At 46.4% G+C, this 22,870-nt stretch overlaps 1 protein-coding gene across 1 annotated transcript in view; it reads right to left on the reverse strand.

Annotated features, from left to right (window-relative positions):
• Window positions 1-1,728: 1,728 nt before the first annotated feature.
• Igf2bp1 (insulin like growth factor 2 mRNA binding protein 1) overlaps window positions 1,729-22,870 on the reverse strand; it is a 39,207-nt gene continuing 18,065 nt past the window's right edge. Inside the window, exons 3-15 of the mRNA XM_051207072.1 lie at window positions 16,338-16,386; window positions 15,911-15,962; window positions 11,070-11,133; window positions 9,988-10,269; window positions 9,152-9,286; window positions 7,720-7,842; window positions 6,915-7,050; window positions 5,273-5,395; window positions 4,846-4,965; window positions 4,105-4,179; window positions 3,239-3,370; window positions 2,832-2,945; window positions 1,729-2,194 (exon numbers count right to left, since the gene is read on the reverse strand). Of these exons, the coding sequence (XP_051063029.1) occupies window positions 2,102-2,194; window positions 2,832-2,945; window positions 3,239-3,370; window positions 4,105-4,179; window positions 4,846-4,965; window positions 5,273-5,395; window positions 6,915-7,050; window positions 7,720-7,842; window positions 9,152-9,286; window positions 9,988-10,269; window positions 11,070-11,133; window positions 15,911-15,962; window positions 16,338-16,386 (1,498 nt within the window). The 3' untranslated portion in view covers window positions 1,729-2,101. The remainder of the gene's footprint in view (window positions 2,195-2,831; window positions 2,946-3,238; window positions 3,371-4,104; window positions 4,180-4,845; window positions 4,966-5,272; window positions 5,396-6,914; window positions 7,051-7,719; window positions 7,843-9,151; window positions 9,287-9,987; window positions 10,270-11,069; window positions 11,134-15,910; window positions 15,963-16,337; window positions 16,387-22,870) is intronic.

The raw sequence follows: 22,870 nt of genomic DNA on the forward strand, positions 1-22,870 counted from the left end.
ACAGGCCATCTGGTTAGTGGGACACTGCTGTTTGGTCCCCAAGGGTCCAAGCTCTGTTAGAGATCAGAATCCAGCAAGTTTCTGGGCCTGGACCCTTTTGGGGTTATCTGCTCCTCCCCTGGGTCCAGCCCCCACCTTTCCCCACAGGGCCTGTTCTCCACAGGGCTCCTAAAGAGTTACTGGCTCATGTTGTAAGAAATTATGAAACATAACTTTCTCATTTTTTCTTTTCATTAAAAAAATAAAATATTCAAGACTATCAGCTTCTCTTTTGCTCTTCTTTTTTATATAAAATATCAGCAAGCCGCAAAGAAAAAAATCAAAAAGAAAAAAAAAGGAAAATTAAAAACCGGGGTTTAGGGAACAAAAGGAAATCATTGCTGAGGTAACTTCACACCTTGAGGTAGTTTACTTAGCACAGCACTGCCTGACTCCGCCCACACATCATGGCTGCTTTGTCACTGTTGTCCTTGCAATGTCAGGAAGAGGGGAGCTCTGTGCATGGGCTTTTCCACATGCAGAGAGCGGCCTTCTTTCTTCCCAGCACACTTGATAGTATTGTCCAGGGTAGCTAAAGTGCATCACCTGGCTAAATGCATTACAATCAATCAGTACACTATCAGGAGGGGAGGCCTAGCCTCACTTAACTGATGGCCACTGTCCTCCCTAAGGGCTAAACTTCCAACAGGATCTTATTGAGCCTGTTAAATTAATAAATTAAAGTGTGTTCACCCCTTCGTGCATAATGCTGCTGGTATTCTGAAGTTTTCAGGCATGCCTTTTATAATGACAATTCATGGAGGCATAAACAGTCAGTTAAATACTCCTCTACAATAAAAACAGAAGCAATATTCATTCTCCAATCTACTAAGTTTGCCAGATGATGGACTTGAAGCTTTATCGGGAGCCCAGGGTTGGGTTGCAGGTCCCACCACCACCAGGAAACAGTGCCTTGGAGGGGAATACAACACAACGCCTGCCTCAGCCCTTATAAGAGCACATGGGTTGGAATGAGAGCACCTTTGGGCCACTCAACTCCTCCATGGAACTGAGACGTCATCAAAGGGAGCTTATACCCCCTTTCCCAGAGCTCATATATCCAATCATTAAAATAGACTTTAAAAAAATATAAAATCCGCCTGAGAATGATAGGAATCAGGGACAGTGGTCAGCCCTCACCCTGCTGAGCATGAGGTAATGCCCACGTGTACCGGGGCACCACAAAGGACTCACAGGGTTAGATGGGCATAAATGTAGTGGGGAGTCTTGGTGAGGAAGCCCCAGCTGACCAAGAGAAATTTCTGTTGTGCCAATTTTTCTAGATGGTGATCTGCAATAGCTCACCCATCAGGGCAAGCTGTCCTTTCCTTTTTGTGATGCCAAGGATGGAACTCAGGGCCTTGAAGATGCCAGGCAAGCACTCTGACCATCAGGCTCTATCCTCAGCAGAGGGCTCCTTTTAAACGTGGATCAGTATATATATTATCCTCTCTCCTTTTATCTTGCTATTCCCATTGGTAGGTTGAGGAAGGATCAGGATCAAGGAACTTTGTAAACAAAGCTGTGGTTCAGCCACCCCACCATCACCCCAGTCACGAGGCTAAAACCGTGTAAATGAATATAGGAAGCAGTAAGGTATTGGTCAAGACATTAAGAACGGGAGGAATTTTCATCAATTAACTAAGAAGCCAGGTTAGAAAGATTCTGGGGTCAAGAAACAAACTATCCTTTGAGGTTTATAAAACCTGAAGGAAATTTTATTTCTCTTCCCCACTGGGATCTGACCCACCTTTCTGATGGAGACTGGAGAACTTCCTCAAAACAATCCACGTTTAAAAGCAATCCAACCTACAATTGCAACGGTGACATTCCAAGGGGTGGGCCATAGTGGCCACCTGGCTGAATGAACTGGGGGCAAGAGATCAGGGTTCCTCACTGGAACATTTTTCTCAAGACAGTGGGCAAACCTGATCTCCAGCCAGACCCAAAAGCCTGATTCCCCACTCATTCTCAGGCCTGCTGGGAAGAGCACACAGGCCCTCCGCCCTCCAGTTCTGCATTCTGCCTGCTGATCTGGAGCCAATGGGACAGGAAGAGGCGGTCACTTCCTCCGTGCCTGGGCCTGGTTGCTCTGTCCCTTTTGGTGCTGCTGTTTGACTTGAGCCAAGATGTCTCGGATCTTCCGCTGTGCCATCTGTATTGGGAACAGGCAAGGATGAGGAAGGAGGACAAGGACCTCCAAGAAGAGACACTTTACATAACAACAACAACAGCATCTACTGAATGGAGAAAGACCTAAGTCAGGGAGGGGTGTGTGTGTGTATGTGTGTGTGTGTGTGTGTGTGTGTGTGTGTGTGTGTGTGTGTGTGTGTGAACACTAAGACATGCTACCCACGCTGAAATCGTATATTTCATGATGTCCCAACCATACATTAGCAGGAGCCACTTTAGGCAGTGGTGGTGTACACCTTTAAATCCCAGTGCCCAGAAAGCAAAGGCAGGCAGATCTGAGTTCAAGACCAGCCTGGTCTACTGAGTAAGTTCCAGGACAGCCAAGGTTACACAGTAAACCCTGTCTCAAAATTAGGTACCACTGTAAATGACAATGCAGTGAAACAGTGGGAGAAAGATGCCCAGATGCAGGGTACCAATAAGTGATGGGACAGTTCTCCACTCTCATCTTAAAATCCTCTTCCATTGGGGCTAGAGAGATGGCTCAGTAGCTAAGAGCTCTGGCTGCTTTTCCCAGAGGACCCCAGTCCATATCCCAGCCCTCATTTCTCTGGTTCTGGCTCCTGAGTCCTCTGAAAGTAGGGGAACATGCTACATACCTGGCTGGCATAGAAATGCCCAATGATCTTAACAATGACTTGGTCATTCTCATCCGGAGTCTGGTCTCTTGGCACTACTACCTCAGCAGCAGTCAAGTTTTGCAGCTCATTCACCTAGGGGTGGGACAGCCAGAGGGAAGCTCAGAGAGGCAGCAATGAAATGCATGGGGGAGGAAGACAACTTGTGGTAGAATCTTAGTACATGAGGTCCTGGGTTTAAGACATAGCACAAGAAAAGAAAATCCACTGTAGGAAGGACCAGAAATGGTGAGAGGTAGGTGAGTGGCACTGGGCCAGGGAAATACAATCAGTCAAGTCACAATGAAGGGAATGAGGCACAAATGAAGGGAAAAGTAAAAAAGCTAGCTAGACAAAAGGGGTTTCAGAGGCCAAGGCCTGGAGCTCACCGTTTTGCCACCTTTGCCAATGACCCGGCCCGCTGCTGAAGCTGGCACCCGTATGTGGGTCTCCAGCTTTACTTCCTCCTTAGGGCCAAAAAAGTTCTCTTCTTTTAGTTTGCCATAGATTCTTCCCTGAGCCTAAGGAGAAGAAGCCATGGTTAAAAGCAGCTGTTTATCTAAGTGGAAGGGATTTTCACCTATATAGAAGGACAAAGTTCAGCTTTTATCCATCCAAATGCCAGAACTCTACCTAGGAGGACAAACCAGCTAAGGCAGGTGGTTGCAAAGCTGCAGTTAGTGGGTGATCCTCAATGGTTCCCTGATTATCTGTAACTCTTGAGACCCTCAGATCATGGCCTATTAGTAAATAAGTATCCCAGCATTACAGAGGCAAGGGAATTAATTGTAAGTTCCAACTTGGCTGCAGAGCTGGTTCAGGGCCAGCTCTTCCCACCTCCCTCCTAAAACAGAGAAACAAACAAACATTTTAAGGATGCACCATGCTTATAGGTTCCGGGATGTCACGACAACCATGAATGGCAACATGCAGTCTCTATCCTCCGAGATCAAGTGAGGCAGTGTAGACATAAAGGGGAAGGAGAGCTGCCAGCAACTGCAAACGCCTCACTCAGACCCTCCCTTCCCACATCCCTGTGTGAACCATGGAACTGAGGAAGTGAGAATGAACAGATATTAAGCTTGGCAGCTTTGCAGCTATGTATACCATAGAAAAGCCTGATGTATAGCATAGAAAAGCCTAGAAGACATTACAGGAATTTGACAGCAAACAGAAGCTGCCCCAGCCTTTCTCCTAAATGTGTTCCCACCCTCAGTTCTCCATATCCATTGTGGAAATGCAATAGAGATCAAACCTTGAATTGTGCCTCTGGGGGTCCAGTGATGATAACCATTCGGACTTTAGAGTCAGGTGTTTCTGGTGGTGCAATCTACAAAGTACACGGTTGGTCAGAGGGGGCTGCTTCCAGAGGAAAATGAAGGCACCCCCATCCCTTAATTCCCTCCCATTGCCCATTCTGAGAAAGGGAAGAACAAAAAGCCTCAAATTCAAGTTCCTGCATGTACACAAGACCCGTGATGAAAGCATAGACAGCAGGCTAGAGAGACATTTCCTCAGCAGGACTGCTCCCCACCATCCCATCAGAGAGTTTTAGTAGAGTGCTGCCAAGAGGTAGAGGTTCCACTTGTCTTGGGGTTGGGAAAGGAATCACAGGCTTTAAATGCCATAGAATGAAACCCATCAATCTGGACCCGTAGGCCTAACAGCACTGGTTTCCTGATGAGAGTCCCTTGCTCTCCTTGACTCTGGATGTAGGGAGGTTAAGACACCAGCAGACATAATGCTCACTCCGAGGCACTGCCTGCCTCCTACATCCCACATGTGGAAATGAGTCCCCCAGGTGGTGGGGATATCGGTTTAGAACGGGGCTGGGTCCATTCTATTTTCACAATATCTCAGCCTGCTGTCTACAGAATATAGCTTTTTATGTAGCCTAGAAACCTAGAAGTAGTAAAGACACCCAACAAGGGACTGAGCTTTCAATCCCCAATGTGTGAAGGGAGCACTAGACCAGGAAGAACCCAGAGCAAATCACCTTGATGGAGGCGCTGGCAAACCGGGAGAGTTGTTTGATGTGCTGCCCCTTCTTGCCGATGATGGCACCCACAGCCTGAGCGGGGATGAACACTTGCACCATCTCCTGCTCCGGAGCCTGCTGCCAGGACAGGGGACACCTTACCAAAGGACCAGGGAGTAGGACAAGGCAGAACCCAGGAGCCCCTCCAACCTGCTGCCTTACACGCTAGACCATGGAAGGCTACCGTGAACTCTTTATAGCTCTCATCCAGTTACAGGGAAGCAAAATCAAGTGGAAAGCTGCCGCCACCACCCCAGGTGCTACCTGGGCTGGGCTGCTTTCCTTGTAGCTAGCATTCTAGCTGCAGGTCTCTCTTCCCTCCATCTTACCAATGTTCTATGATCCACACTCCCATGGGTCCCCAGTAATAAGATCTTCCACCTACCATAAAGGAGCTGTAGGGAGCAGCCCCAGTGACACTGCTGGGAGGTGGTGGGACAGCACTAGATGAAGCTGGGAAGAGGCCTACAGCAGCCAGGTTGAGACCAGGGATGAGGTGGGACTGCAACTGGAGGAGAGAGGGGAGACACAAGTCAGCTTGCCTACAGGCTCTCGTGTAGCGGGCCTGCTGTGTGCGGGTCAGCTTGCGAGGGGGCCTGCAGGGCCGTAGTGTGTGGTTCCGGCTAACTTACAGGAGCCGGCACTCCCAGGGCAACAGGAGTTATTTGCTTTGTACAAAAATGTGCCTGGTGTTGTGGTTGAGCTGTGAAGATGTCCTCACCGGACTAAACTGGTGTATTTTAAGCAACCAGTAGACTCACTCTAGTTATTTCTGCCACATTAATGAGGGAAGCAAAAGAGATCCATAACCTGAGAACGTGAGAAGCTGGCACAACTTTCCCTTTGATTCCTGGGGCTCAAGTAGTTCTGAACCTTTCTGCTAATTACCCTATCCCCAATTTCCTTTAAAAGACTAAGATGGGGCTGGGTAGGGTGAGAATAAAATTCCAGCATTGGGAGACAGAGGCAGATTAATCTCCTGTGAGTTAGAGGCAAGCTCTATTTATTAAGTTCCAAACCAGTCTAGCATGGGCTACACAACACACTGAGACCCTGTCTCAAATAAACAAGAAAAATCAGATGGTAGAGACAGGGATGATGGCTCAGTGACTAAGAACACTTTGGACCTGAATGCTAATACCAGCACCCATGGAAATGATCACACATGTACCTAAACCCAATAGGGTTTGAGGGACAGAGAGAATTGCTGGGTCTTGCTGTTACCAACCTAATTCCAGGTTTGTAAATGACTGTGTCTTAATAGAATAAGGAGGACGAGCAGGACATCTGATGCCTCCTTTCCCCTCTTCATACAAACAACTACCCACACACACATAATCACACACACAAATCCTGAGTTGGGTGTGGTAGCCTCCTGGCACTTGGAGACCACAGAGTGAGAAATGAACTCTGTTCTAGCCTAACAGTGAAGTCTTGTCTCAGAAAAAGTTGAAATTATGACCCTTCTGTCTACACCAATATACAAGTTTTACTGGAGGAGGATCACACCATCTAGATCAGATTGGCTAAAATACAATAATCCATGAAACCCAAGATTATGTCCCCAACCCCACCTCAGAAGCCAGGTGACCAGCCTTGTTGAGTTACCCTTTTCCAGCAGGAGAGTGCAAACCCCTGGATTTGATCCCAGTACCACCACTACCACCAAAAATTTATATAAGTCTAAAAGCACAAGCAGAGGGGCTGGAAAGGTGGTTAAGGCTCTTCCAAAGGACCCAGGTTCAATTCCAAGCACCCACATGGTGACTCATGACCATCTATAATTCTAGTTCCCTCTTCTAGCCTTGGTGGGAACCTGGGGTACACATGGTATCCACACATACATGCAAGCAAAACACACAAAAGTGATGCTCCAAGGTCATGCTGGTCATCCTGTGTGCTGCTACCCTTGCTGGGTGCTGAAGAGGGTCTAGGACATAGTTCAGGGGTATAGTAGACTTTGCCATCTCCAGGGCCTAGATTCAACTCCCAGGGACAAACACAGAAGGGTGCCACCTCTCACTCACGCTCATGGCAGCTACATCATTCTCGTAGGCCTCACGAACTTTCTTCATGATTTCTTGCTCAGCTTTGCAGCAATTCTCAATAGCCCCCTTCACAGTGATGGTCCTCTCAGGATTATAGAGAGTGAGATCCTGGAGCCTGGCAGGAGAGCAGAGCAATGTCAAGCAGTGGGCAATTCAGGACTGGGATCAGGTCCCAGGTAGGGACAAGGTCAAAAATAAATAAATGAATGATTGGCATTTCTAAAATTTCTAGAAAGGACCATTTTTAAAGGCTGTCTAACTTATCCGTAGCCTCGGGTAACCAGGGCAAGGAGCACAGGACAAGACAACCAAGGAAAGCCCTTCAATGGAAACAGAGCCTCTTGTGAAGGTGCGGCGGCTACACTTGCAAGATGGCTGTATTGCAAGTGGTCCTTTACTTATGCTGTTTTGCAGAAGAGTTACCCTGTAAACAGGATAGTCTCTAAGGAAATGGAGAAGCAGGGTGCTTATAAACAGCAGCCCAGCACGTACCCAGGCTGAAATGGACCAAGGCCTGTACACCTCTCACAGTGAGAGACATACCTAAAGTCCACAACCTATCTTCAGGTTTTCCTAGAGATGCACAGGGGTAGGATGTGCCAAGTGGAGGGGGTGTTCCAACCCTTAGGGAGGTAGAAAATGATCTCATCACTTTTCTGTTTTGTCTTATGCCAGCAGAAGCAGTGCCCAATTTGAGAGGCAGGTACTAAGGCTCAGTGATGAAAGCTGTGGTGCCCCAGCCTGTGCTCACCACTCCTGTAAAGGGAACCAAAGAGAGCCTTACGATGAGATAGTGATCTTTGTTTCTGTGTCCTGCTCAACCTTCTTCAAGTTCCTCCCTTCTTTGCCAATGAGTCGCCCCACAAAGTTATTATGGGCCAGAATCTTCAGAGGAACCTCATCTGCCCTAGGGAGGAAGTGGGAGGGACAGCCCGGTCAATAATGCCAACAAACACCCAACTATGTCATCCACAACAAACCTAGGACAAACCACACAAATCAAGTGTCAGTGACCTAGAGACAGAAAAATGGTGGGTGAGAATGGACTGTATAAGGCAGGAAGAAATTTGGGAGCCAAAGCATTATTCTCATGGTTTTAACAGATACTGTCATATACAAATGAAACCCAAACTGCACACTTGAAAAATCACCAACTACACACACAAAAGGCAGGTGCAATAGGGTTTAGCTTAGTAGTTTAGCTGAACTGTATTTGCCTAGCATGCACGAGGCCCAGGGTCCACCCAAGGTGAAGGGGACTGAGGGAATACAAGAGAAAGGTTAACAAAACACAATTTAGCCAGATATGCTAGCATGTGCCCACAGTCCCAGCGACTCTAGGCAACATGTCTATTAACAACATTATTGTATTAACTGAACCCAGATAAAGCTGTATCAAGAAAATAACAGAGTGGGGTGGTAGTGGCGCATGTCTCTTAATCTGGCACTTAGGAGACAGAGGCAGGTGTATATCTAAATCTGAGACCAGCGTTTAAGTCTACAGGGTGAGTTCCACGGCTATATGGAAAAACCTTACCTCGGGGGGGAAAAAAAAAAAAAAAAAAGATATATACATGCAGGCAAAACATTGGTGCACATGAAATTAAAAAGAAAGAAACTAAAGCCAGAACTCAGGGGGCGGGACTACAGGAGTTCAGGGTTATCTTGGGCTACAGTGAGATCCAGCCTTAAACACCCCCACCACAAAGAAACCCAACCCAGGAAGTGCCGTAAGTAATTCACCTATACTTTTTTGCATTAGTGGGACCCATACCCAGACTCTCATGTTACTGTGCTGCTTCAAAGCCTGTGTTGCTTCTCTTTCTGCAATGGCTTTATATTTACCGATAGATTTGCTGACACAAAAAATATTGTAACAGTACAGAGCAGCATTTCAGCCTGACCACCCATGCTGACACACATGCACATTCACTTAAACATAGTTTTAACATCTATGGAGACTCAAACGGACACATATCCATATATATGGACCCAAGCAAACGCTGAATACATAAACTTTCTAGATGATTATGTCTCAACTTCTATGTTTTTTGTGCATTTTGTGCCTCCTTATCTCTGTATCATTCTATTAATAATTATGAGTAGAGGCTGGGGTATGGCTTAGTAGCCAAGAGTGTCTGGCTTGACTCAGCACAGAAAAGGGAGAAATGGGGGTGGGGGTGGCAGCAGTCACTGGAAGTGCAGCTGGGTCTTACGTCTTGGTATCCTTTGCTTCCTTGTGCATTATCTCCAAGATCATCTTGCACGCCGAGGAGCAGCCTTCAGGTGTTGAATGCACACTGATGGCCTTCTCTGCAGCTCCTGCATTCTCCTTCCTATGCACGTCTATCCTGAGGACAGCAAGGACAAAGCTGGTTAGTTTGTCCCCTCTAACACTGACTTCCCCTACCTCTTGTCAATCAAAGGTAAGGAATCCACTTTCTTTGGAAATGACCCCATCAAGTACATACAGAACCAGCAAAGTAAAGAAGGGGCCAGGGAACCATGGACAGGTGCTGCCCTAAGATCCTCTGTCAGGAGGCGGCTGGAGAGGACAATGCAGCCCACGTCACGGCTGTTGGGTGGGGACACTCCAAGACTGTGTGGCTGTGCAGCTGTTTTCCCCTTCCAGTGTGCTTGTATCAGGGAGACATACTGTCCCAACTACAAGCACAGATAAGGGAAGTGGGTGGCTATACTACAGTGTGAGGGACATAATGACTTATGCCAAAGAGCCAGGGCATTAGCCAGGCTGTGACTATCTTATGTAGCCGCTTATCACAGAATACCCGAGGCACTCTCAACTAATAGGACTGGGTTCCCTGGAGCAACTTGTTATGAGGAACCATGGAGTTCTTCCTGTTGTTGATAGTATATGGGCCAGAGACCCATTCTGTTTCCTGGTTTGCCCAACTGTCACACAAAGGCAATAGTGACCACACATGCCAGAGCATGTGCCAGGAGTGCCAATACCCATATCAACTGTTTCCCAGGAGCCTCTCTCCAGGCCCAATCTATTCCCTGGACCCACCCTCCCTTTCCCGGTACTCACTTGGACTGAGTCTGTTTAGTTATGTTTCGGATGGTGGCACCCTCCTTGCCAATGATAGCACCTACATACTGCGTGGGCACCAGGAGCCGGAGCGGAATGTCTACTTGCTGCTGCTTGGCCGGGGTCCCTGCCGCCACAGGTGATCCTTGCCGAGGCTGGCCCCGCGAGCCAAAGCCTCCACGGCGCCCATTCTCAGGACCCTGAGCTATCTGCTCATCCGGTATGTATGAGACCTTCAGGGCATGGTTCTCTAGCTGATGGCCATTTAGCTTCATAATGGCTCTGGGGACAAAGAGGAAGCCCAGTGGTCATTGCAACTGTCAATCACATCCAGTGCCTTGTGCCTCCACACCGACATCCCACTATCTCTAGGGAACTATCCAGTCTACAAGAGAAGACACTAAAGGAAAAGTAATTGATTCAGCAAGCCTCATGCTAAGATCATTGGAAAGAGTTTAAAAAAAAAAAAAAAAGCCAAAATGTGGCAGAAGTCTTTGGAAGCCAGGTAGAGCTATAAATCAATGTACACAACATGTCTGTCCACTCCAGGGAGAACTATAAATAAACACTGAACCTTAGGGCTAAAGAGCTGGGACCGGTGGTGGTGGGCACTCACAGGTGGGGACATAAGCTGGGCTCCTAACCATCCTGCATCACACTTGATCCAGGAGCAGCAACACTTACCTATAATCCCAACGTTCAGGAAACAGGGGGTAGGGAAATCAGGAATCCAGGGTAGTCCTTGGCTACAAAAGTAACCTGGACATCACTAAGATCCACCTTTGTTTTTCCTTTTTAAAGGAGGCAGTTCCCCCATGCAACCAAAAGATGGCACCATCGACACATACAGGGAGGGCACTGTAGTCCTGGGTACCTAGTCTCTCCTAGTCGCCCCTCCCTCCAGTCCACCTTTACTAAGAAATTTCTCACTTGTGAAACAAAGGAAGAAGGAAACATTTGCCCCTGAAAAGACCTTTTGTGGATTAGTCAGCTGAGGATTCCCGCCTGCCAGGACCCACCCACAGGGGTCCCCTCTCCAACCCAGTGAGTAAAAGAGCCTAGCCCACTTCTGAGGTACTCACTGCCTGGTCTGCTCCCTGTTGGAGTAGGTGACGTTGACCACTGCTGTCTCACTTTCTGTGTTCACTGTAGAGACAACAGGTCAAGTTAGAGCTCTGACACCAAACCCAACCAGTGTGTAGGTAGAGGGTGAGCAGTGGACCACCAAGGTTCTCAAAGGACAAGCATAAAAAAACACCCCATAGGAGACCCCCTTCACCAGGGACACTGGAAGCCAGGCTATGGAAGCTTTCCCTCTTTTGGATGTGGCAATGGTGTACAAGGCAAACACCACCCCCCAAACACAGTCCTATTCTGGAGGCAAACTTAACCCTGGGAAACTTCAATTGGCAATAAAAGCAACACCCAGTGGGTAAGATTAACCATTTACAGAGCAGCTGTCAAGAAAATGGGCTGAATCTCCTTCCCTGAATGGCTGAAGAGACTTGGGACTACCTAAATCCATTCTCTAAGCCACAAAGACACATTTTCCAGGGAAGGAATTTCAGGCTCCAATATTCTAAGTATCCTGAGAGTGGAAATGAGACACATTGGGCCACCATAGTTATGGATCCTAAGAATGAATCCCATTCAAGAGTTTGATTATTGCCTTTACTTTTAATTAGTTTTACATCACTGGCTTTTACATATGCTAAACAAATCTGCTTTTGGCCTACACTTTCAACCTTTGGCTTTGTGAGACAGGATCTCATTCAGTAACTCAGGCAGGCTAGGAGTTCACTAGTTAAGGCTAACCTTGAATTCACCTCATCAGCAGGACTAAAACTAGCCCACTTCAGTGAAGGGAAGAGGGGAGGGGGAGAGAGAGGATACCTGCAGTCTCGACAGTTGGGAGGGGAAAGCAGAAAGATCAGGAATTCAAAACTGTATTGATAAAGGCTTTGCCTCAAAAAAGGAAAAAAAAAAAAAAATCCTCAGAGATGGCTCAGTGGATAAGAGCCCTAACTGTTCTCCTTAGGGTCCAGTTCAATCCAAACCCACACAGTGGCTTATATAACCTTCTGTAATTCTACTTTCAGGAAATTAGTATCTGGCCTTTTCAGGCACTGGAAACACTTGGTACAGAAACAGATGGAGTCAAACACCTATACACAAAGTTAACATAAAAATAAAAAACAAGGGGCTAGTGAGATGGCTCAGTAGAAAAAAAGGCTGAGAACCTGAGTCATACATGAAAGACAACTCCCAAGTTGTCATCCACAAGGTGGGCAAGACAAATATGGGTGCATACACACAAGCTCAATAAATGTTAAAAGAAAAAAAAAATTAAGGGGGATCAAAGAATAACTGAGTTCATTCCCAGCTGATACCCTCCTGGCTCCAGGAGGCAGAGACAGGCGTGTATCTATGAATTCAAGGCCAGCCTGATCTACACTGCAAACTCTAAGCCAGGAGAAGCTACACAGTGCAACCCTGTCTCAGAAAAACTAAAACAAGTAAATAAAAAGTTTTAAAAAGGAAGTGACATTTGAAGATGAGGGTGGTTATAATTCCAGCACCCAGAAGGCTCAAGACAGGACTACTGCTGTCATGATTCAAGACTAGACTTTGCTGCACTGTAAAATAAGCCAGCCTGGAGTACAGAGGGAGAACCTTTCTCAAATAAACCAGCAACTGACATTTAAAGCTGGGTGCACAGAACACACTAATAATCCCAAAATAAAGAGGGCCAACCTCTCCTGGTCAGCCTGGGCTAACTGTAGACCAGCCAGGACCACACTGCAAGGCTCTGCCTAAAATGAAACACTAGGTGTGGTAGTGCGTGCAGGCCTGCAATCCCTGAGCAGGATGTGTCTGAGGCCACCCTGGGCTGGTGAGAACCTTGAGCACATCTGTGAAATTCTTTTTAATTTTTTTAAATCTAATTTCTTGTGCATGCATGCATGTGTGTTTAGATGTGTGGAGGTCAGAGGAAAACTTTGGGGAGTCAGCTCTCTCCATCCATCATGTGGGTTCCAGGCAGGTGTCAACCTGACTGAAGGAATCTGTTCCTTTTGATGACAGGTGGGTGCCTGCTCAATGTGGCCTCCTGGTCTGTCTGATAGCAACAGCTATCAGCCAATATGCTGTGTTCTGGCATTTGAGATGAAAGGCAAGTTAGAGGGTAAGAGCAGAGAAGACTGCTGGGAAGGCAAGGTCTGTAATCATCTGTCAGCACACAGCTTGCCTCTTCCCTCAAAGAATTTAGAAATTAATATTTAAACCTCAGATGCATTGATGTTTCTTAAAGGTTTCCAAAAGTGGCTGCTGCACAGAGAAATGCACCGCACCCAAAGTGGCCAACAGGAGGCGCTCACTCATGCACTTCCCTGACCCACACAGACTAGAATACTATCTACTCAAAAACAAAACAAACAAACAAACAAACAAAAAAAAACAAAAAAAACAGAAAATGAAACCCCCTCACCTATGACTAGGTGTTACCAGAAATTACTAAGCTACAGTAAATAAGCCAGGTTCTAAAGGACAAGCCCCCACATGCTCTCGGGAATGTGAAGGCAGATGGAGAGAATGGAAGGGAAAGGAGGGCAAAGGAGAGGAAACTGGGGGAAGGGGTAAAAGGAAAAGGAAATAGGAAAAAGAAAAGAGGACTTGGAACGGGAAAGGCAGTCTCACTGAACTGAAAATAGAAGGTGGGAGAGTAACAGGGAAGGGAAGCCTGGGGAGCGGCTGACTGGTGGGTGATAAGTGACAGACAGGAGACAAAGATGCTTCTTTCTGCATGGTATGACAGCCACATATCACACTGTATCATGTATTTCAGAGAGCTACAAGATTGAATATTCTCACCAAAAGAAATAACAAAGCGAGGAGGCAGATATGCTTTTTAAGCAGGACACGACACCCGTGAACATGTAATGCTCTTATGTGCTGGCTTTAAAAGAAAAATAAAGTAAAAACCCTATGTTCAGCCAAACCACCCCAAGCCCATTTTCTCTGCTAAAGGGTTTATTATACTCGGTCTGGAGAGATGGCTTGGTGGTTAAAAGCACTGGTTGCTCTTCCAAAGGACCCCGGTTCAATTCCCAGCACCCACATGGCAGCTCACAACTGTAACTCCAAGATCTGACACCCTCACACAGACATATACACAGGCAAAAAACAGCAATGCACATAAAGTAACAATAAATACATTAAAAAAGAGTTTATACTCCTAGAAATAAAGGGCCCTCAAAATCACATAATTTTATATTGCTTAGAGAGACACAATTGTCAAAAGATTTTGCCTACACAAACTACTAATGAATAAACCCTGTTTGTTTGGGGGGGGTGGAAGAGGCGTTGTTCCAGGGTTTCTCTGGATAGCCCCCCTGAAACTCACTCTGTAGAAACTCAGATCTGCCTGCCTCTGCCTCACAAGTGTTGGGATTAAAGGCGAATTTGGTGAATCTTTAAAACAACTTTTCAATTATTTTTATTTTATGTGCATGTTCTGCCAGCATGTCCCCTTGAAAGTCAGAAGAGGGCATCAGATCCTCTGGAACTGTAATCACAGATGGATTGATTTTCTCCTTTGGGTGCTGAAAATCTGAAAACCACCCACTTCTGTTAGAGTGGCCAGTGCTCTTAGTCACTGAACCACCCATCTCCCCAGCACTTTCCTTCCCCACCCCTTTTCCTTTTGTTTCTTAGATTTCATTGTTGATATTGTTTTTCCTAGACAGGGTTTCTTTTGTGTAGCCTAGCTGTCCTGGAACTTGTTCTGTAGACCAGGCTACACTCAGGATTTTATTTTTTTAGGAATTATTTATTATGTATACAGTGTTCTGCCTGCATGTATATCTGCACACAAGAAGAGGGGAACAATCTCATAGATGGCTGTGGGCCACCAAGTGGGAATTGAACTCAGGACCTCTGGAAGAGCAGCCATCTCTCCAGCACCCCAGATTTTTCCCCCCTTGTAAAAAATGAAGTCTCTATAAGTAATCCTGTAGCTTGATGAGGTCAGGCAGATCCTCCTGCCTCTACCTCTCAAGAGTACAAATTTCATTCCTAAACTTCTACTGAAACAATGTTATTCCTGCAAGCCTGGGACTCAAGACTCTTCATCGAAAAAGGGTGATGAAGTCAGGTGTGTTGGCCCACTTAATCCCAACACTCAGGAGGCATATCTAAGTTCAAGGCCAGCCTGATCCATAATGCTCTGTTTTCACCTGTCTGATGTGATCTAAACCCAGGTCCTGGAAGTAGCAGCCAGCATCACCAAGGAAGGCTCTCAAAAATCAAGGCCATTAGCAACTGTTTATTAAAATCTGAGCTGAGAGGACTGGAAATGCCTCAGGGTTAAGAGTACTTGGTGCTCTTACAGAGGACCTGAATTCACAGTACATGTTCCCACCACACATGCTTAATAGCTTTCTACCACCTGCAACTCCAGTTCCAGGGGATGTGACTCTCACTTCTGGCCCCTGTGGGAACCCACACACATATATGCACATACACAAAGATAAAAGTAATAAAAACATATCTTTGGAAACTCCTATCCTAAGCTCCAAAATGTCAGCATCTAACAACAAAGGCACTGGCTTTGATGCCAAAGTAACTTCAAATCCATAGTGATTATTAAACATATTGGCAAGTATTAAGGCAGCCAGTGTTACAGTGAGACTGTCTTGAAAAACTGAAAAAGGAAAAATCAGAGGTGTCCAAGACTGCCTACCACACAGCCGTCCCGTTTCATGATCCCACACACAGTAAGGCACATGCCGGGTCAGTTACCCAGCGTATCTCCTGCCACACCACACTGTCTGGGTCTTCACAGTGGTCTTATGATCACAGAGCAGCTTGACACTGAAGCCACTCAAGCCTTTGCACACTCGCTCATCCCTTGCCCTAGTCTTACCTTGCTCACAGTTCTCTACGGTACCATATTGGGCCAGCAGGCTGTCCAGAACCTGGAGAAGTAGAAAAGGGTTGAGTATCCCAGAGCCTGGACACCCTTTGACCCAAAGATCTGGGACACCAGCAGGAGCTAGACATTTTGGTCACTTCAGTTCGGGCTCCTTAGATTCCTACTGCTGAAGGCAGCAACCCCAGGGTTTACAAGAATGTCCCTGGCTCTGCGCTAAGGGACTCTGTGAAGCAGACTCAGACTTGGGCCATCAGAAAGCACTCTTCCTACCTCCTTAATGCTTCTTGCCCAAGGGTCTGAGTGGGAAAAAACCCACACCTAGGGGAGAATGCTCTAGTCATGTCTACCAATTCCGGACAGAGCCCCTCCCTGTCCAGTCCCTGCTGTCACCCCACTGCACATTTCCCCAAACACTTACTTCCCATCGGAGCTGGGGTGGAATATTCCGAATCTGAATCTTCCGACTCCTGAAACAAAAGAAACAAATAAGGTAGATTAAATTCCAGAAACTTTAGCTTCCATGCCCTAGCAATTTTTAATCCTTGTGCCAGCTTGTTGTTATCTCACCAAAATCGTAGAATGGTGGTTTCCTCCCCAGTACCGGAAACTGAACTCATCATGGTCTGGCCCACCCTAGATCTCCAGCTTATAAAATAGCAAGGAAAAGCCCAGTGGTGGCAGCTCACGCCTTTAATCCCAGCAATCGGGAGGCAGAAGCAGGCAGATCTGAGTTCTAGGCCAGCCTGGTCTCCATAGCAAGTTCCAGGACAGCCAGAGTATACGGTGAAACACCATTTCAGGAAAACAATACGACAGAAAGAACAACCCAATAAGAATGTAGACTTTAAAAGTGGGAGAGGCCTCAACTTACAGACCCAATTACCAACAGGACCATCGAGAAGAATGCAGAACCAGATGTTCTCAGCATAATAGCAGCAAAAGATCACACACAAATGTTTTGAAGTTTGCTACAAGTTTGCTTTCTCACCTATCCCTGTCCAGCACTCCCAACAAATCCAGGGGGATGAAGGAATGGTGCACGGAGCTCTTACAGGACCCCATGAGGCAGTTCAGGGGATACAATGCCTCATCACTCCAGGCAACTGACTCACAGGTACATACCCACACATACCTAATAAATAAATCTAAATGACAAGTAAGACAGTAATCCAACACCTCTTTAACTGCCACATACTTCAAGCTCTACTTTGCTCCCGAGGTTGTGGCATAGCAATAACAAAAGAGGTGGAATGTCTGGACCAGGTGCTCACACCGATTGGGGGAAACAATATATTAGAACAATTACATAAGATAATAGTACAGTGGTTAAGCCCTTGGCACAGCTAGGGATCTAAACCACTTATTAGCACTGATCTTTATAAGATTATTTAGCTTGAAGCCCAGTCTCCCCTTTTGTACAAAGGGATAATACCTATTCACAGGTGGGAGGTGGCAGTAGATAATATTTGTAAAGACTTGGAGTAAGTCCTTAAACTGTAACAATAGATGCGTCCTTCTGTGAGTGGTGAAGGCTCTCTCTCCAGAGTGGTTAACACCAAGCCCGGCATGAGGAGCACCTCCCTCCCTGGTGACTATGCCATACTTACTCATCCCAGCTTTCCCTTGAGGATTGCTTTCAGGTTCAGGGCTGACTCCCTGAGCATCTGCTACCACCCAAATCAATACCTTAATCCCAGGGTTTCAGACATTTAAATTGACTTGCTGTGTTAGTCGACTGTCATTTAGATCTCTGTATAGCTTTGATCCTGCACAAACCCTTAGCTCAAAGTCAATGTTTAGAGGGTTGGATAGATGGCTCAGTAGCTAAGAGTACTAGATGCTCTTCTAGAGGACCAGGGTTTATGTCAACACACACATAATGGATGGGTCACAACCCCTGTAACTGAAGGGGACCCAGACTCCCTCTTTTGGTCTCCACAGGCACTGCACATACACACATATACCCAGACAAAACACTTATGCACATTATATAAAATAAGTTAAAATAAAGATTTGCTTAAGTCACTTGACCTGCCAGATGAGCTGTTATCCAGCTGACTAGAGAGGGGAGACAAAAGGAATGCTGTGTCCTAACTGTGGATGTGCCAGTCTCTTTACCAAGTCAGAGTTTAGTGTCTCGGAATAAAATACAAGGGTCTTCTGAGAATGGCAAATCTTTGTATCCATGAGCTACAGTTAGGAAACTGTGGGATGAAATAGAAGGAGCTGGACGGTGGTGGTGCACTGCTTTTTAATCCCAGCACTCAGAGAGGCCTAAAGGCAAGCCAATCTCTTGAGTTCAAAGTCAGCCTGGTCTGCAGAGTGAAGTCCAGGACAGCTTGGGCTACACAGAAAAACCTGTCTCAAAAAGAACAATTAAATAGCTAAGGAAAGGTGGATCTGCTTGGAAGAGGATCCTTGTGATTTATGAACTTGATTTACAAAGTTAGATGTAAAAGACACAAGTGAGGATCAGAAACAACTCCAGCTGGGCCCGATACAGCAGTAGGGGAGTCTGTGAAGGAGTAAATGCTAGGCCAGTCTGGAAGGTGGCATTAGAGTAAGAGCAAAAGAAGGAGGGAAGAGAGACACACAGATGTAACTCAGTGGGCATGGTACTTGCCTGGCAGGCACAAAACCAGCATCCAAGGTACTGGCAGAGGGTCAGAATTTCAAGGGGGGGGGGCGCACACATGACCATCAAGCCCATTTCTGAGTACTTAGACCTCATCCTATCAGCCACCAGGATTAGTTAAAAAGAAGCTATGGATCTCCCCTGAGTCTCATAAAACACCGGGTGTTGGTGGCACACGCCTTTAATCCCAGCACTCGGGAGACAGAGGCAAGTGGATCTCTGTGAGTTGGAGATCAGCCTGGCCTACAAGAGCTATTTCCAGTACAGGCTCCAAAGCCACAGAGAAACCCTGTCTCTGGGTAAAAAAAAAAAAAGTTTCACAAAACTGCTGAGCAAAAGGACACACTTGCTACTTTCCCACTTGGTGAAGAATCTGGGGAAAGGAATGAACACTGCCTTGCTTTAAAAGCAGGAATGGTCCAGCCCAGGACACCACCTTCTAGAAAATCCTTTTGGATAGAGGGCAGAAGATGAGGGCTGACTGCCTAGGAGCCCGGCATAATAGTACAGGAGCCTAGTGCAACCCAAGGTCAAAAGCCAAAACTTCCCTCTTCAATCTGAGGACTCTGTTCAGGAAAGGCAGAAGAGAAGGGTGGTAGCAAAAGAAATCAAATCTCTGCAAGGATGTTAATCCATATCCAGAAAGCAATGGCAGGCAGATCTGCTGGAATGTCTGGAATGTTCCAGGAGAGGGAGGGGGAGGAGGGCAGGGCCACCCGACCAATGAAAGAAAGACATCGCAGCAGCTTTCCCTCACCCCTCCAGGGCACACATCCCACCCTGGGAACCTACTCTAGGCTTCCTTTTCAGCAAAGCCCCCAGCCCTCATTAAAACACAAGGGATGGCCTGGAAGAGCTAAAGCATCCAGTAACTTTGTCTTCTAAGCCTGCTTTCCCAGAATGTGGTGCTATCTAATTCCTTTCAGGCCCAAACTGCACAGGGCAATGCTGAGACCTGTAACCTGAATTCCCTTGCTTACATTACAACCCCCTTGGATAACTCATTCAACCCACATATGAGAGGCCCAGAGTTGGCTGGTTTAGGCTGGTGTCCTGATGGCTTAGACTCTCAGCTGTTCTCAACCTGTGGGTCAAATGACCTTTTTTCAATTCATAACAGTAGCAAACTTATTTTATGGTTGGGAGTCACAACAATGTGCGTTAGTATATCAAAGGGTCATAAGTTACGAAGGTTGAGAACCACAGGCTTAGATGCTCCTGACAGGACAGTGAGCACAACAAACCCCTATTCCACTCCATATTGGTTTCTCTTGGTGGAAATTAATGCCAATAAAGCCCTAGCTAGTACCTGAGGAGACCAGAAGGGACCACTTGGTGGGACAGAGGTGACAATCACTGCAGTATTTAAATTCATCCGATGATGGGGAAAAAGCCCCACCTGACTCAAGTCCCCCTCTCCACCATCACTTGCCTTGACTTGATAACAATCCTGCCCTACCAGGACTAGGTTGAGCAGTGTTTGTGCCCCACAGTTAAAAGGCACCACACACACCTGAGCACTTTCTTAGTACCTAGTGGACCAAGCCCCCCTAGCATGTAACGTGAAAAATAAGCAACCCAGAAACTGATATTGGCATTCAAACTGAATATCAGAAAAGCAAAGCAGCTGGCCACCAGCTTCTTACCTCTACCTCAGAATGAATGGGCTGACCTGCCTCCACCAGTTCTCACCAAGCCTCAAACTGTATCTCTCCTCGGTGTTCCAGTCTTTTATACCCCTCTAGTGCTGGGATTAAAGGTGTGAGCTATAATTCTCTTTTAGAAAGATTCACTCTAGTGTAGCCTTGGACTCCCAGAGATCGATCTAACTCTAATCCTGAGTCCTAAGATTAAAGGTGTGTACCATGACCTCCTAGTTTCTGACTGCTCAGATTAAAGGCGTGTACCACCACTGCCTGATTTCTATAGCCTGAGGCTGACTTTGCTTTTCTGAATCCTCAGTCAAGCTTTAATAAATCATAAATAATGTATCACTACACTAGCAAGGAGAACTAAGAGAAACTCATTAACTAACTACCCCAGTGTTCTAGCAGCAATGGCCATTAAAGGAAATGGTTACATCAGCCAATAGCCTGTAGTATTCTTGTGTCTCTGACAGAGTCAAAGATCCAGCCCTGAAGGGCAAGCTCAACAGACATATGGTACACTGGGGAACTGGGGAAACTCACCTCTAGACAGCTGCCAAGCCATCCTGGGGGGGGGGGGGGAATTATGAGAACCAGAAAGACAGAAGAATACCAGGAAATCCATCACACAGTATTCACACTGGGCTGGGACTGGGGTGTGTCTAGACTTAAGAATCCTGCCAGGTCCATCTCATAGAATCCTCCCATTGCACAGATTATTGGTGGCTTTATTTGACAACCCAGGGCCCTGAGATTAAGAGGCTTGTCTTGTCCATGTTTCATAACCACTAAAACCAAAGCTAGGAGTTGAACCAAAACTCTGTCCGATTTCCATTTTGTTTGTGTGCGGTTTTTTGGTTTTAGGACTAGGTTTCTCTGTATACCCCTGGCCATCCTGGGATTCACTCTGTAGACCAGGCTGGCCTCGAACCCAGAGATTCGCCTGCTTTATGGATTCTAGGCAACAAGCATTCTACTACTGAGCTATACTCCCAGTCCCTTCCCACCCATTTTCTTCATTTAAGTTCTTTGGAATCCCTATCTGCAGAGGCCCCAGTCTCGCATCAAGCCTGAACTTCCATCTCCTTGAATAACAAGATTAAACCAGAACCTTCACATCCACCCCAACCAAGACCAAGCTCTGCCTCCACCTGTGGCCTCAAGTCAACCTTCAACTCTCTGGGGCCACCTCTCACACGGGGGGGGGGGGGGAAGCAGTAGGAATGTTCAGCTCAAGTTTCTGTCTCTCCAGATGGGGTGGGTCTGTCTACCTACAGGCAACTTTCTTAAATAAGGGATGTACTATACATTAATGATCTGAGTAACTGGTTATTAGCTTTTCTTTTTTTTCTGGAATGTGAGAAGGGAAGGAAGGAAGGAAGGAAGGAAGGAAGGAAGGAAGGAAGGAAGGAAGACACTCCACCAGAAAAATACAATTTGTGCAGTTTTAAGACTTTAGAGGACTGGGTGTTAGTGGCACACACCTTTAATCCCAGCACTCAGGAGGTAGAGCCAGGTGGATCATTGTGAGTTCAAAGCCAGCCTGGTCTATAGAGCTACTTCCAGGACAGACTCCAAAGCAATACAAAGAAACCCTGTCTCAAAACAAAACAAAACAAAACTTCAGGGGTTAATGAAAACTTTTGCCTCCATTCATCCAAGAACCCAAAGATAAGACACATCCACACACCAAGCTTGATTTAAATCAAGTCCAAGCTCTCAGTGAAGCCTGTGGGTTCTCTCTCAAAGTGAGAGAAAGCTGCCCTCAGCAATGTGAAAACTACAGTCAGGGAACTAAAATTAGGGCTGATGCCTTGGGTTCCATCATTTGTCATGTAGCACTGCATCAATGAAAATAAATGCCAGACTAGTGATGGGTTTGCTGCTGTAACTGACTGGAATGCAGCAAACAGCTAGCCACAGAATGATAGAAGATGGCTCAGTAGTTAAGAGCAGTGGCTGCTCTTATGGGCACTGGGCATGCATGTAATCCACATACACTGGTTCAGGAAAAACATAAAATAACATACATAAAATAGGCCTTAAAAGGCAGCACCACTGAGAGGTGGTGGTGATAGCGTCGGAGGCGAACGTTTTTTAATCCCAGTGCTCAGAAAGCAGAGGCAGGTGGATCTCTCTGAGTTCAAGGTCAGGCTCCAAAGCTACAGAAAAACCCTGTATTGAAAAAAACAAAACAAAAAACACAACAGAGCCATGTGTTTAATCCCAGCACTCAAGATATAGAGGCAGGCAGATCAGATCTCTAAAACTAGGCCAGCCCAGTCTACATTGAGACCCTACCCCCACCCAAAGCAAACCACAAAGATGCTCAAATCTGTAGACACACCGTGCTCCAATGCAACCATAGGCACTGAATTATAAATCACCAACAGAAAGCTGGCTATTGGGGCTTAGATGCATCTGTAACCCAACCACTCCTAATACAAGGTGGGACTTCAGGGAATCCCTTGGGCCAGCTGGTCTTAAGAAAAGGGAGAGAAAATAGACCCAACAGGGTAGAAAATGAAAACTACTCAAAGTTGTCGCTTCACCTACACACATACACACCACACACCCACACAGGCTTCCACAACTTTCCTTCACATTTCTAGAGTCTTTTCTAGAATCCACCGGCTGGAGCTTCTAATTCCGGTGGTTATATTTTGGCGG

The sequence above is a fragment of the Phodopus roborovskii genome, unplaced genomic scaffold (assembly GCF_943737965.1).
Source record: "Phodopus roborovskii unplaced genomic scaffold, PHOROB, whole genome shotgun sequence".
NCBI classification, from domain to species: Eukaryota; Metazoa; Chordata; class Mammalia; order Rodentia; family Cricetidae; genus Phodopus; species Phodopus roborovskii.